We start from the raw sequence: 14033 nt of genomic DNA on the forward strand, positions 1-14033 counted from the left end.
CTTCTGGATGCAGGTGCTTGCTTGGACCCCCCCCCATCCCCAGTCGGCCACTGGCCTTGACAGTGAAAAATTCAGAAGCAGTCAGGGCTGCCGGTTCAGCAGCGAGTTAATATTCAAGGAGTGAGCCTTCTGCAATAGGCGTGCCCCACGGCTGGTGTCCTGTGGGGTTCCCCCTTTATGAAGCCTGCATAGGCTTTGGCCTCCTACCCCACCCACCCCAGCTGTAGACCCAGACAGCCTTCCTGTAGCAGGCCAGCCACCCAGACCCAGACCCTTAGTTCCATTTGATTTCTGGGCACTTGCTTTCCAGTGTCTCCTCGGTCCTTCATTCAGAATTGTCTCTCAAATTCCTCTGGAGTGCCAGGCAAAGGGCATCCATGTAGGCGACTACGATCCCGTTCTTCACTCAGGAGCTCAGAGGCCAGTGGGGGAGACAAGAAAAACATTCTAGATACAATTTCACATTAAAAGAAATAGTACTATGGAAAGAGTAAAGTGATGTGATTTTTAAAAAATGATTTAGGACCAGTGGAATGGCTTAGTGGGTAAGGGTATTCATTACCCAGCTTGACTTCCTGGTTCAGTGCTGGAACCCATATCATAGAAAGAGAGAACTGACTTCCACAAGTTGCTCCCTGATCTCCACATGCACATAATGATATGTGTGTGTACACACACATGTGCGCATGCTCACACACAATAAAAAATATATATGTATATCTAATTGGTATTGTTTTTAATGATTCAAAGAGGGAAGGAGACAGCCACGGGCCGTCTGAGGAACACTGTAACTGTCGTCAAGAGTATGTCAGGAAGCTGGAGAAATGGCTTGGTGGTTAAGAATACTTATTCTTTCAGAGAACTCTGGTCTTGGTTCCGAGCACCTGCATGGTTCACAACCGTCTGTAACTCCAGTTCCAGGGGATCCAGTGCCCTCTTCTGACCTTCATCGGTACCAGGAAGGCATGTAGTGCACATGCATAATTATACATAAAATAAATAAATCTTATTTATGTATCTTAACTTCTTTATTTTTAAGATTTATTTATTTATTATGTATACAGTATTCTGCCTGCATGAATGCCTGCAGGCCAGAAGAGGGCACCAGATCTCATTACAGATGGCTGTGAGCCATCATGTGGTCACTGGGAATTGAACTCAGGTTCTCTGGAAGAAAAGCAGTCAGTGCTCTTAACCTCTGAGTCATCTCTCCAGCCCCTTATCTTAATGTCTTTACTAAAACTTTTCACAAGTTTATTTTGATGATATTTTTCATTCCCCCAATTCCTCCCAGATCCTCCCCACCTCCCTACCCACCCAACTATATGTTCTTTTCCTTTCTTTAAAAATAAGCAAAAGTCGGGCGGTGGTGGCGCACACCTTTAATCCCAGCACTTGGGAGGCAGAGGCAGGCAGATCTCTGTGAGTTCGAGGCCAGGCTGGACTGACAGCCTCCAAAACAATACAGAGAAACCCTGTCTCATAAAATAAATAAAAATAAATAAAAAATAAAAATAAACAAAAGCAAAACAAAAAGACAAGAAACACATAAATCCTACAGAAATGAAAATAAACAAGAGAAGACCAATAAGACAAAAAGATGCCCAAGTAAAGTAAATAACACAAAAAAGTCTCTAAAATTACCATTGAGTTTGTTCTGTGCTGACCATCTACTCTTGGGGAATGGGCCTGCCCTGAAGTGTGGTTAATATACCCAGTGAAAATCCACTGGAGAAAACTGACCTTTCCTTTGTGAGGGGTACCAATTACAGATACCTTCTTGGTTAGGGGTGGGACCCTGTGTTCACTTCACCTTCTCAGTCCTGGGACCCTGTCTGGTTTGAACTTGTATAGGCCTTGTGCATGCTGCTACAGTGTCTGTGATCTCTCTCTCTCTCTCTCTCTCTCTCTCTCTCTCTCTCTCTCTCTCTCTCTCTCTCTTCTCTCTTTGGTTTTTTGTTTTTTTTTTCTGAGACAGGGTTTCTCTGTATTGTCTTGGAGGCTGTCCTGGAACTCACTCTGTAGACCAGGCTGGCCTCGAAATCACAGAGATCCTCCTGCCTCTGCCTCCCCAGTGCTGGGATTAAAGGCGTGCGCCACCGGCCCCCCGGCAATTTCCTTTTTCTTAACAGTTGAATAATATTCCATTGTGTGAGTGTATCATTATCATTATCATTTATCGGTTGATGGACATCTAGGCTGTTTCCAGTTTCTAGTTATTGTGAATATAGCAGCAATGGACGGGAGCAGACAAGAGTCTCTGTCGTAGGATGTAGAGTCCTTTGGGTATATGCCAAGAGTGGGAGAGCTGGGTCTTGAGTTACATCAATTCCCCTGCTTCCTGGAGAGCCAGCACACTCATTTCCGTAGTGGCTGTACCAGTTTACACTCCACCAGCAATAAATGTTTCCCCTTTCCCTGAAAAGGTACCATTGAACTGTCATTTGCAGCAAATGTTTAAAAAAACAAAAAACAAGGAGTGGCCTGAGCATGATGACACACATCTGTAACTACAGAGTTTGGGAGGCTGAGGCAGGAGGATCACAATCAAGGCTAGCCAGAGTTCCAGAGTATGACCTGTTTCCGAAACAACAAAGTATCAGGAAGCAGGGCAAAGGAAGAGGTAGGGAGTCTTTGGAGCAGAGGCTATAGTGAATCCAAAGGCCCTGGCAGGAGACCAATCATGAAACAAGTTCCAGGAGCAGCTAAGGGAGCCATAGTTGTGTCTGAGAAGAGCAATAGACACACTGTGAGGCGTGGTAGGGACTGACTCCTGGTCTCTTGAGCTGTGACAGAAGACTTACATTCATTCAGAGCAATCTGAGGCCCCTGGAAAGACTATCTGTGGTTTTCTCACCTTGATATCCTTCTTAGAGACTGTAGCTTCCTCATTTTTATGATATCAACACCCCACTTGTGACCCCGCACAGACAATGTTTACCGAATGGCCAAGTCACATTCTCCTAGCCCAAAGCTTGACTCAAAGGCCCATAATAGATCATCTGAGCTATTGAGTCCTTGGATAGTTCAGGTTAGGGGTCATCTGAACCAGATGAACACATGTAGATGCCCTATCTGTTTAGAAGAGTCTGGCCTTTCCATTCAGGTCCATAATGGAAGCCATGAAGTGTAGCATACCCACTTACCTGAAATAAAGATTACCTCTTTGGGATTTTCAACAGCAAAATTCTGGATATGTTCAGCAAAATGTAATTTTATACATTGTGACTACCTGGCTACCGTGTTTCAAGTTGGACATAGACTGTCCACCAAGTCACCCAGGGCTAGGTGGCCCTGACAATGTCCTCAATGATGTGGTCTTGCTCTGAGAGGCACAGCACACCATCTGATCCACAGAACTGACAGAAATAAAGTGGAGGGGCTGAAGATGTAGTTCAGTTGGTAGAGTGTTTATCTCACACACAGGAGGCCCTGGGTTCAATCCCCAGCACCACGTGGTAGTTCATGCCTATACCCTTACCACTGCAGAGGCAAAGGCAGGAAGAGCTGAAGTTCAAGGTCATCTTTTGCTACCAGGGAACAGACAGACATGGATGTGAGCAGCCAGTTCCAGAGCAGGAGGGGTCTGTGTAGTAAGAGCAAAGTCTGTCTGGGCTATATAGAAACCTGTGTTGGTGTGTGGGGGAGACCAGCCCAGCCTTGAAGGGAGCCCCGCCTTCGCTCCAGTTTCCTTTTCCTGTCTTCTTTTTCCTTGTTTTTTGGTGTTGTTGTTTGTTTGTTTGTTGTTTTTGTTTTAGGTATATTGTTTTGTTTTGTTTTTGTTTTGCTGCTGGACTGGGCTCTAAGCTCAGTACTCCCCCACACCACCTCCCCTCTAGGATCTAGAGAGAGACCCTCATCTTCGGGTCTTCGTGTGGGTTCCACAGCATCATATCCTCTGTATATGGACCCCAAGAGAATTAGACCCAAGCTAGGAGAAAGGCTGACACACCCCCCAAGCCCCATCCCAACCTCATTGTCCTCTCAGGAAACTCCGAGTTGAGTGCTGATTCTCAGTGGAGACAGGAAGCAGGGTGTCTCCGAACAGCACCCTGTACAGGCGAGTCCCTCCCAGCCAACTCCAAGCTGAGCTGAGCCTGCGCTGCATCTCAGCACCCCCAACCCAGAGCAGGCAGTGAGTAGGAAGAGACAAACAAGCCAGAGGAAGCTGGGGTGGGAGGGGCTGCAGATCGATGGCATTAACATGGTGCCCAAATTAAATATTGACTTTCCTGGTTGACTCTAGGGACTCCTGGATTGATGGCTGGAGCTGTGCAGTGCCACCATGGCAGTAGGGGACAAACCAACCTGGAGTAGGCACTATGGAAAGCTGAGGCCTGTGGGGAGGATTCCCCCCAGCTATTGCCTGTTTAGGAGAAGCAGAAACAGGGGCTGCAGGGTATTGAACTTGTTCCTCTTCTCCTGCCTAGAAACTTCCCTGGGGAGCCCAGCATCCTCCTCCCATAAGCCTTAGATCCCAGGCTTTATCAATTGCCCCCACCCACAGCACTCCCTTCCTCCCCTCTCCAGGAACTGTGGCTGGCCTACAGCCCAACCAATGAGCTTAAATCGATCTCTGTGATGAGCCCCATTACTGGGTCTCAAGACCCTGCCTCAGCATGGTAGGGCTGGTTATTTCTTATTATGTGAGGAACTTGGCAGGGAGTTGGGGGTGGGGGAACAACATCCTCTCTAGAGAATTCACTGTCAGCATCTACAGCAGGTCCTGAGTGTTCTCTCCCCTTTTCAAAGTTTTGGTTTCTCGCCCTCCTACTTGCTCAACAGCCCACTCCAGCCCAGCTTCCTGCCATGTCACTGTCTCTAGCCCTCCTGAGTTCCAGCCCTGTGTGCCCAACTGCCTACTTTCTCCTGACGTCTCCCCTTAAGTGTGTTAAAGTTAACACGTCCAAGGCCAAATTCACCATTGTCTTTCCCAAAGCAGGTATTTATTTATTTATTTATTTATTTATTATGTATGCAGTGTTCTGCCTGCATGTATGCCTGCACATGAGAAGAGGGCACTAGATCTCATTACAGATGGTTGCGAGCCACCATGTAGTTGCTGGGAATTGAACTCAGGGCCTCTGGAAGAGCAGCCAGGGCTCTTAACCTCTGAGCCATGGCTCCAGCCCCTGAAACAGGTCTTGGGCTCCTAAACCAGTGACACGGTGGGTAAGAGAGAGGCCCAAGAGCCATCACTCCTTCCCTCATGCCACCCACAGGAAGGGGCACACACAGAGATCACCTTTGTCCTCAGCAGCGGTCCCTGTAAAGTCTCCGTCCTGTGGGCGGCTTCCTGGCTGGTCCTCGGCAGCCACCTTACTCTTCCCCACCCACCCCGAGACCCGTTATCTTGGGCTTCCCACTCAGTCCCAAACCCTCAGAGGAGCTCCTCTTGCCCCACTGAGCACGTGTCTTCAGACTTTAGGAGGCTGGTGATTTTACTGGAGCAGGGAGCCTTAGGAGAGTGAGAGGAGGAATATGGAGGTACCTGGGATTGGCTTCAGAAAACCCCAACATGGCCCCCATGAGGTAGTCAGTGCGGGCATGAGGAAGCCCAGAGAAAACGGAGTCCGGAGGCAGAAGTCAGCAGCAACTGCCATAGGTCCTCCCTCAGGCCACCTAATTTCCTTTTAATTGGTACCTAATGAAAGAAAATTGAACCCAATTGAGTTTTAATGTGTGTATTCAAACACCAGCCCTAACTTTTTTGCTTTCTTCCAGGACTGGGGTTTCAGGTGAAAGGTAGGGTGAGGGCTGGGAGAAAGGGTACTTTCCCACTCCCAAAGCAGTCAGATCCCAGCCTGCAGGTGTCCTCAGGACTGTCTCCTACTGTCCCATATCCAAATTCCCAGGACACCAGATTCAATGAATACTGACTTGGAACCTCCTTCAAGCTGGCACTGGGTTAGGAACTTATCCTACATCACCGCCTGGACCCTCCCTGGTCCCAGTGGGGCATGTCACAGTAAGGTTCCACCTTTTCAGAGGTTACCTTATACACTTGCTCAAAGGTACTGTCTGTTCTGCCTGCGCTATGCTACACCGTGTGATGGACACCAGCCACATGTGGGTACTGAGTGAGCAGCATGCATTATGGCATTGAGATGTGTGACACATAATCATGAGACTCCAAGAATGAAAAAGAATATGTGAGGGAGAGGATTGTGAGTTCAAGGCCAGTCTGAGTTATATAGCAAGACCCTGTTCTGACTAAAAATAAATAAAGCAAATTTTCTTGGTAATTTTTATATTGATCTTATGTTTAGGTGAGTTATAATGGCATATACCTGTAATTCTAGCATTTGGAAGATGGGGACAGAAGGATCAAGAGTTCAAAGCCAGCCTCTGCCTTTTAGCAATTTTGAGACCTGAGTTACCTGAGACTATGTCTCAAAAAATAAAATTTAATATGTTAAATGTGTAGTTACAGTTACTCTCAACTTTTAAAACATTGTATTTTCAGACAGAGTCTCATTTTCTTTTGTCCAGGCTGGCCTGTAACTATATAGCCTAGGCTGGCCTCAAAGTCATGGTAACTTTGTACCAGCCTCTTGTGGGGGTATTACAGGTGTGAGCCACCATGCCCGCCTTAACTTAAAAAAATTTCCCTTTAAATGGCTATCTGAACATTGTAGACAGGATGTATCATTTCCAGGGCCTTCTCTTGGTGGAAGTAGGTGTGATTTGTCCTAGGAGTGCCCCACATCTGCAAGGTAAGGAGTGTGGCAGAGCTCAACAGGCATGAAGTCTTGCCTGTGTGTCTTGACCTAGGAAGTCCCTTCAGCACCATGGGCAGCACCCCACTTGGGGTAGTGAAGATCGGGCAGAGGTCCAAGGACAGCTAAAGGAATGCTACTGCCTACAAAACATTCCCCAACTTCCTTCCTCATTCCCACCCCCCACCCCTCACCACTCTACCACTCCCTGCTGGTTGCAGTGCTTGCCTAGTATACATAGGATCTGGGTTTGATCCTTTTCAAAAACAGTAGGGTAGATGAGTAAGCTCTATGAATTCTGTCCTCTTTTTTTTGTTTACTGTTTTTGGTTCTTCAAGTCAGGGTTTCTCTGTGTAGTCCTGGCTGTCCTAGAATTCGCTCTGTAGACCAGGCTGGCCTCAAACTCACAGAGATCCTCCTGCCTCTGCCTCCTGAGTGCTGGGTTTAAAGGAGTGTGCCACCACTGCCAGTGAATTTCATCCCCTTAAAAGTCTACTTAGGCTGGGCAGTGGTGGTGCACACCTTTAGTCCCAGCACTTCGGAGGCAGAGGCAGACAGATCTCTGTGAGTTCGAGACCAGCCTGGTCTACAAGAGCTAGCTCCAGGGCAGCCTCCAAAGCCACAGAAAAACCCTGCCTCAAAACAACTCCCACCCAAAAAAAGTTTACTTAGGTCGGCTTTATGTTCCTTGACTGAACACACATGCCCGAACCAGGTGGATGCACATGGTACCATTCTGTCATCATGGCAACAGTAACAATGCACACAGGTAGTAGGGGCCCGATGAGGGACGTTTGCTGAGTCCAGGAGCTCAGGGACAACATCACAGACAAGAAGAATGGAGTTTTCCGATTCAGTAGGCAAGAGTATAGCTGCAAGGAAAAGCATGGAGGTGAGAGAAATGTCAGGAGAGATGGAAAACAGTCATGTCCCCGAGGGCTTTGCCTTCCAGGCTGATGCTCAGACCACACATGGCATTTGTGCTGGGCAATGAATTGCCAGATCTGCGTTGCTGTGAGTGTGAAGAATTGGAGGAGGCAAAACCGAACAGACAAAAACAAAACTGCGAGGATGATAAAGGGACACTCAAGCCCAGAAAAGAAATGCGGAGTGTTGGAAGCCAGTGCAAACAGACTGGCTATCAGGCCAAGGGTGGGAGCGCAAGTCAGGCTGGGCAATCGGTTTGAGTGGCAGCATGCTCCCAGCTCAGTCTCCAGCCTCTCCCTTCAAAACAAAGGAACTTCAGACAATGTCCAGTCACCTGTCCCAGGTCATAAGGCAGGCCAGTGCCTATGGAAGTAGGGACTGGGGGTCAGGCATGGGCACAGCCCCAACCTAGCAAAGCTCAGCCCCTGTCCATGGACCTGGTAGGTCTCAAAACTGCCAGGAGCCTCTGCTGGCAGCTGTGGCTGCTGAGGGAGCACAGTCAGCAAGGTGGACCCAATTTCAATGAGAAGAAAGCAATGGGGGTGGGGGTTGCACCTCACAGATCAGCCCCAGAGAGCCCACAGGAGGTGACAGCTGGTTCAGCCCAGGTCTGGGAAAAAGGAACAGGAACAGAGGGAAAGTCAGTAAGAAATCCATTAGAGGTGGCAGGGGGCAGCTGGGGAAGGACTGGCAAGGGTGTGAGGAAGCGGGATTTGCTGGCACAGATGCAGGCATGTGTTTGTGCAACCCTGTCACCCCTTCCTAGGAGCAAGCATCCCCTCCCCCCATTTTGAGACTAGTTTCCCTCACCAGGGCTCCTAAAGAGCTGCCAATCACAGTGTCCAGGACCAATCAAAATTTTTTCCTTCCTTGGACGTTTTCTAATTGGAATTCAGGAGAAAAATTTCTTCCCCTTTGGGGCCAAGGCAGAGTGATGGCAGGGGGAGTCTTGTTTGGCCTAGGAGGTGAGAAAAATTGCCTTAGAGGATGGAGCAAACAGGGAGGGAATGGAGGGCTCTGAGACTCAGCCCATCACCCACGGCCAGACGTATCCACCCACATCTGCCCTTGCCCTGGTTGCGTATTCCTGAGTGAGCGAAGCTCCCCTGTGCCTAGCCGGCTGGCACTAGGCTCTAGCTCCTCTCCACCACATCCCAATTAGTCACTCGCAAGCTGTGAGAGATTCGTTTCCTCCTCCCTCCCCTGCCTCCCTTGGTGTCCCTGGTAAACTGGGGGGGGGGGGGATTCCAACTCTCTGAGCCTTGACTTCCTCATCTGTAAAACGGGGAACTTAAACACCTGTCTGGAACTCAACCAGTGCCCCAGTGGACACTTTGTATAACTAGACACCAGGGAGAGGGCAGGGTCCGTAGGGCTAGGAGCACAGTTCTGGGAGGACTCTGTTCTCACAACCCCTCTGAGCAGGACCTATTTCAGCAGGATTCCAGTGTGGCCGAGAAACCTGTGATGAAGCCTGCAGAGTGGAAAAAAGTGTTCCACACCCTTCCTCCAGCCAGTCTGAGGCCATCAGCCGCGATAACCCACCCCAATGGTCAGCCCTTTCTTCCTGTATTCCCATCCAATTCCCAGTCCCCACAGCAGCTCCCTCAGCTCCCCCCGGGCCTGGATCTGTGTCTCAAGAGCCCCTAAGGGTCCGGGGTGGTCGTGTTACTGAATGACCAGGCCACTGTTGCATCTCTAGCTGCTGCCTGCCTGGGAGGATAGCAGCGTGCACCACATGCTCATCCCATGCCCAGGAGCTCAGACGCATGGAGAATACAATCCAGCAGTGAGCCTCAGAGCCACGGCCTCCAACTAATTCAGCCTTGCCTTTTCACTCGCAACCCTATACCTGGCCAGAGGATCCACCACAATCCAGCTCCTCACAGCTCTGCTGCTGCCATGGAGGTTAAGTCCCAAAAAGCTGAGCTGAAGCGCTCCCTCCACCAGGCCTGGGTGTGAACACGGCCTCTACCTTTGATTGTGACCCTGAACACATCACTTCCAATCTTTCAACTTCATTTTGTAACCACAAAATGTGCAAACTTTCCAGCATAGATGCTTCGAAGAATTGGGGACATGTGTGCAGTGTTCTTAACACTCACCTAAGATCCTGCTCCCTGAAAATAGCCCAGCTCAAGCATCCTGGGCCCTGCCCCAGTGAAAGGCAGCTATGACTGGGACAATCAGTCACAGGGTGTCCATCCCACGTTGTCCTGATCAGGCAAGGGGTGTGTACAAAGGGAGTCAGGGCCAAAGTCAGGCTTAGCATGCAGCTAGTTCCTCTCTGTCCTCTCTGTCGACTAGGCTTGGCCTGACCCCATTATACAACTAAGGAGCCGGAGGGACCAAGTTGGGGTCCCAGGCCTGGGATCTGCCTAGGGGCAGCAAACAACACAGCAGCCAAATCCACAGAGTGAAGTTTATTCCCAACAAAGTTCCCCTCCCCCCTCCCCAGCCCAGGACAGGGACAGACAGGCTGGGGCAAAGAAGAGGCTCCAGCGGGTGGCTGAGACACCTCTGAGAACAAAGAGGGGCCCTGGCCCCAGGTCCTGCCAGTCTGGCTGCCCCCAGCCAGGCTGAGTCCTCTGCACCTCTTGCCCAGCCTCGGGAGGGGGAGGGGCGCTGGCTCCTGGTAGTTCCAAAGTGGAGTGTGAAAATAGATATATATTTCTGTGCAGTAGGCAGTCCGGTGTGGCACTCACACCTCTGTCTGGAAGTCGCCATCTGGCGGTTCTGTGGGCTCCCAGGCTGCTGTCCGGTGCAGGGCCAGCCGTTCTCGGGGCTTGGGAGGCAGTGAGCCCAGTGTCATGGATTTGAAGGTGCTCCAGCTCTGATGCCTCCTGTGCTGGGCCAGGCCAGGGCGCTCCCCAGGACTGGGTTTCTCCTATGGACAGAGCAGGGTGAGCCTGTGGTACCCTCGTATCCACTATACAGAGCAAACCAAGAATGTCCCAGAAGATGTGAGACTGCCCAGTGTCACAGAGTAACCAGGTATCGGGCTAGCTTCTGACCCTTACAGATTGCTACTGCAGTTCCTGGGGTCATGTCTCCTGTCTGTGCGCCCTCCTTTTCCAATTGTGGGGGCCCTTGTTAACATTTGCTCCCTATGACACCTTCCCACCCCCATGCAACCCTAAACTGCTGCTTATGGCAGGCGAGCCGTTGGTGAGGCAAGCTGCAGCTACCCAGGCAGAGAGGAGAGCAGGACAGAAACCCCTCAGAGCATACCTCATCCCTCCCCCCCCCCGTCCCAGGAGCACTTTCCCAGGACATGCACCACTCTGCCCAAGAACACACTGCACCACACCTCCTTCCAACAGGGACTGTACGTCAGGGCCCCACCTCGGGGACCATGCACTTGGTGCTGTGGGCAGAGGCAGCAACAGAGGAGCCCTCACCTTGGCTGAGGACTGGCTACGGTATCGGTCAAAGGTGTGGAACTTCTGGTTGAGTTCGTGGTAGAGTTCCGAGTGCCGTTTCCGGGTGTGCATCACCTTCTAGGGGCCACTTGGGCATCAGGAGTGCTCCTCTGGGCAGCACTGTTGACACCCCTCAGCCCCCTCTGCCCTGGGCCCGCCGGCCCCTCTGCGGCAAGGCTAGAGTGTGTCCTCTCTCCCTCTCCCTCCTCGCTCTCCTCTATTTCTGCCCCAGAGCAATGGTGTGAGCAGGATAGTGGGGAGATCCCAGGGAATCCAGAGGCTTGGTGACCCAGGATTGGGCTCTGCAATGGGGCTTGGAGTACTTTTAAGAGTTAACCTTCTGGGGACACACTCCCTCCCAGCACCAGCACTCACCTCAAAGTCCAAGTCTGAATACCGAAGCTTCTTTCGCTACGGAGCAACAAGCAGGCCATGAGAGAGGAGCTTTGCACAGGGATGCTTGAGCCCCAGGACACTACGACACCTTTCCCCACCCAGACCCTAGGGTTGAGAATCGTTTTCTTGTGAGCTAGCCCGTGGGGCCACAGCACAGCAACAGAGTTCTCAATACACATCTGTGGTGAGATGTGCTCCTGGGAGCACATCCATGATGCAAACACAGGACCCCGGGAAGAGGCAGGGATGCCACCATGTAGGGTCATACAGCCCAGGCATGTTCCCTGCCCTGCATTCTAGCCTTCTCTCCTGCCCCGTGCTCCCTCCCCTCTCCTTGGAATCCTATTCTTGTCCTGAAGAAAGAATGTTGGGCTTTTCATGCCCAGCCTATCTGCCCCCACCTTGTCTCTTTTGACTCACCTGACCAAGACCACCATCAAGGCCCCAACAAGCACGGTGACATCCAGTGACACTCAAGGAGGCCTCAGAATCTCAGAATGCTGGGATTAGGAGGCCTCGTGAGACCCAGGCCAACTGTCTCAGTGAGGTGGGGAAACTGAGACCCAGGAAGGGAAAGAAAAGGGACTGGCCACTTGGCTCCAGACCCTCAGAAGTGATGTTAAGACCATGATATGGGTTTCCTAAGGTCCAACCTGACAAGGCAGGAGGTGGTGGCGCACACCTTTAATCCCAGCACTCAGGAGGCAGAGGCAGGTGGATCTCTGAGTTCGAGACCAGCCTGGTCTACAAGAGCTAGTTCCAGGACAACCTCCAAAGCAACACAGAGAAACCCTGTCTTGGAAAAAAAATCCAACCTGACTCCACTCTTCATTTTTCCTCGTCCCTTCCGGCCTTCACTGCCTCCACCATCCACCCTGCTTCTCCCTCACGAAGTCCTACCCATCCCCAGCCACACCTCTCTTTTACAGGTAACAGCTCCTCTAGCCCTATCCACAGCGGGCCCAGGCCCATACCTCCACTGGGCTCATACTATTCTGGACGCCATCTTTGACTCTTCAAGCTTCTGCCACATTTATTACTACTTCCCACACAAGAAGTCCGGCACTGGGCTCTCCCCAGTGGTCCAGCCACAGGCAGGTATCCACAGAACAAAACCTACCCCAATGCAAGCACACTGCCTCCCCATCACTGATGTCATCTTTTCTGTCCTTGTCATCTTTTCTGTCTTTGTTAACGCCTTCCTGTTTTGTTGCCATCTGTGGCAAGAGCAGGCACCAAATGTTCAAGGAACATTTTAGGCACAAAGCTAAACTTGTGACCCCTCTAGCAGCTAACTTAATTGTTTTTGTACAGAGGACAGAGAGTAACTTTTCCAGGCTAGTCACAAGCAGTTAATTGTGTATAAGCTGCAACTCCAATCTCTATCCTTATCCCCGCATCCCTCCAATTAGAGCTGTAGAATGTCCTAGAGTTTGACTTTGGGTTTCTACTAATCTGTGTATTCCCAGGGATGGTCTGCAGGGGGCAGGCCGGAGGAAACAAAGGGGCTTCCATTTTCCCATCAGAAGTTCTCCGAAATTAGCTCTGGGTGCTGTCCTTACCAATTGGACACGTGAGCCACAGTTGCCTAAATAGAGGGCTCATCCTGACCAGTCACCCCTGAGTGGGCAGCAGAGCACTAGTGAGTGAATTTATGAAGCTTCACCCACTTGAGGCATTCAGACACACCAGAATTTCCTTGGAGAAGAGCTCTATGAGCCCCATTAGGAGGAGGGATGCACACGGTATGAGCTCCCAGAACTGCTCTGGGGATGGATCCCTTTCTGGATGCAGCCTGTGACATAGACATGGTCTCAGGCATACAATAGGTAGACTCCCTCCCCACTCTCCACAGCCCCTCACCTCAAGGGAGCCCAGCTTCATGGTAGAGCCAGGCACTGTACGGGGCATGGTCCGGCTGCGTTCCCCTGGCTCAGGTACTTGGCGGGCGCTGGGTGTTGGTGGTGGTGGTTGGAAGGTCATCCCATATGGGTTCTGGAGAGACCCATAGGCAGGGCCCAGCCCTAGACCTGAGTGCTCCACAGACAGGAAGCTGGGGTAGCCTTCAGTGTGGGCCACTGTCTTGGCAGCCCGTCGGGGAGTTCCCTCAGGCCGGGCCCTTGGGGCCTCCTCACCCCCTGTGCCCCCGCCACCAGGCTGCAGGCTCAAAGTCCGCCGGGGCAGCACCATGTAGTCCCCCTCAGAGCCTGGCTCACTTGGCCGTAGCCATGTAAGGTCCAACTGCCGTAGACCACCCTCCCCGCACATGTACACAGGGTTGGTCTCCTGGGGTGGTGGTGGCTCCCCTAGACCTGGTGAGGCCGCCATAGGCACTAGGATGTTCCCAGGCAGAGGTGAGAAGCTGAGGCCACCCTCAGGACCCACAAGACAGGACTTGGGCTCCTCATCCTCATCCAGGGACAGGCGGGACAGAGTGCCAGTGATGGTGGACGGGTTGCAAGTGTTGACCTCCTTGAACAGAACTGGAGACAGAAGTAGGAGGGATAGACAAGTCCTAAGGAAGAGACCCTGGCATGCTCTTGACCAGGTTTGGGTGGGCACTAAGCTT

The 14033-nt window shown here is 51.3% G+C and overlaps 1 protein-coding gene across 15 annotated transcripts in view; it reads right to left on the reverse strand.

Moving 5' to 3' along the window:
* Window positions 1–10054: 10054 nt before the first annotated feature.
* Window positions 10055–14033, reverse strand: part of Adgrb2 (adhesion G protein-coupled receptor B2) — a 60526-nt gene continuing 56547 nt past the window's right edge. For 11 of the 15 annotated variants that reach the window (XM_040756527.1, XM_040756539.1, XM_040756536.1 and 8 more), the window contains 4 exons: window positions 13328–13947; window positions 11444–11479; window positions 11048–11146; window positions 10055–10533 (listed from right to left, as the gene is read on the reverse strand). In XM_040756527.1, coding sequence (XP_040612461.1) covers window positions 10348–10533; window positions 11048–11146; window positions 11444–11479; window positions 13328–13947 — 941 coding nt within the window. In that variant the 3' untranslated portion in view covers window positions 10055–10347. The remainder of the gene's footprint in view (window positions 10534–11047; window positions 11147–11443; window positions 11480–13327; window positions 13948–14033) is intronic. The other 4 variants (XM_040756538.1, XM_040756532.1, XM_040756529.1 and 1 more) reach the window with 1 other exon arrangement.

The sequence above is a fragment of the Mesocricetus auratus genome, unplaced genomic scaffold, assembly GCF_017639785.1.
Source record: "Mesocricetus auratus isolate SY011 unplaced genomic scaffold, BCM_Maur_2.0 Super-Scaffold_100014, whole genome shotgun sequence".
NCBI lineage: Eukaryota > Metazoa > Chordata > Mammalia > Rodentia > Cricetidae > Mesocricetus > Mesocricetus auratus.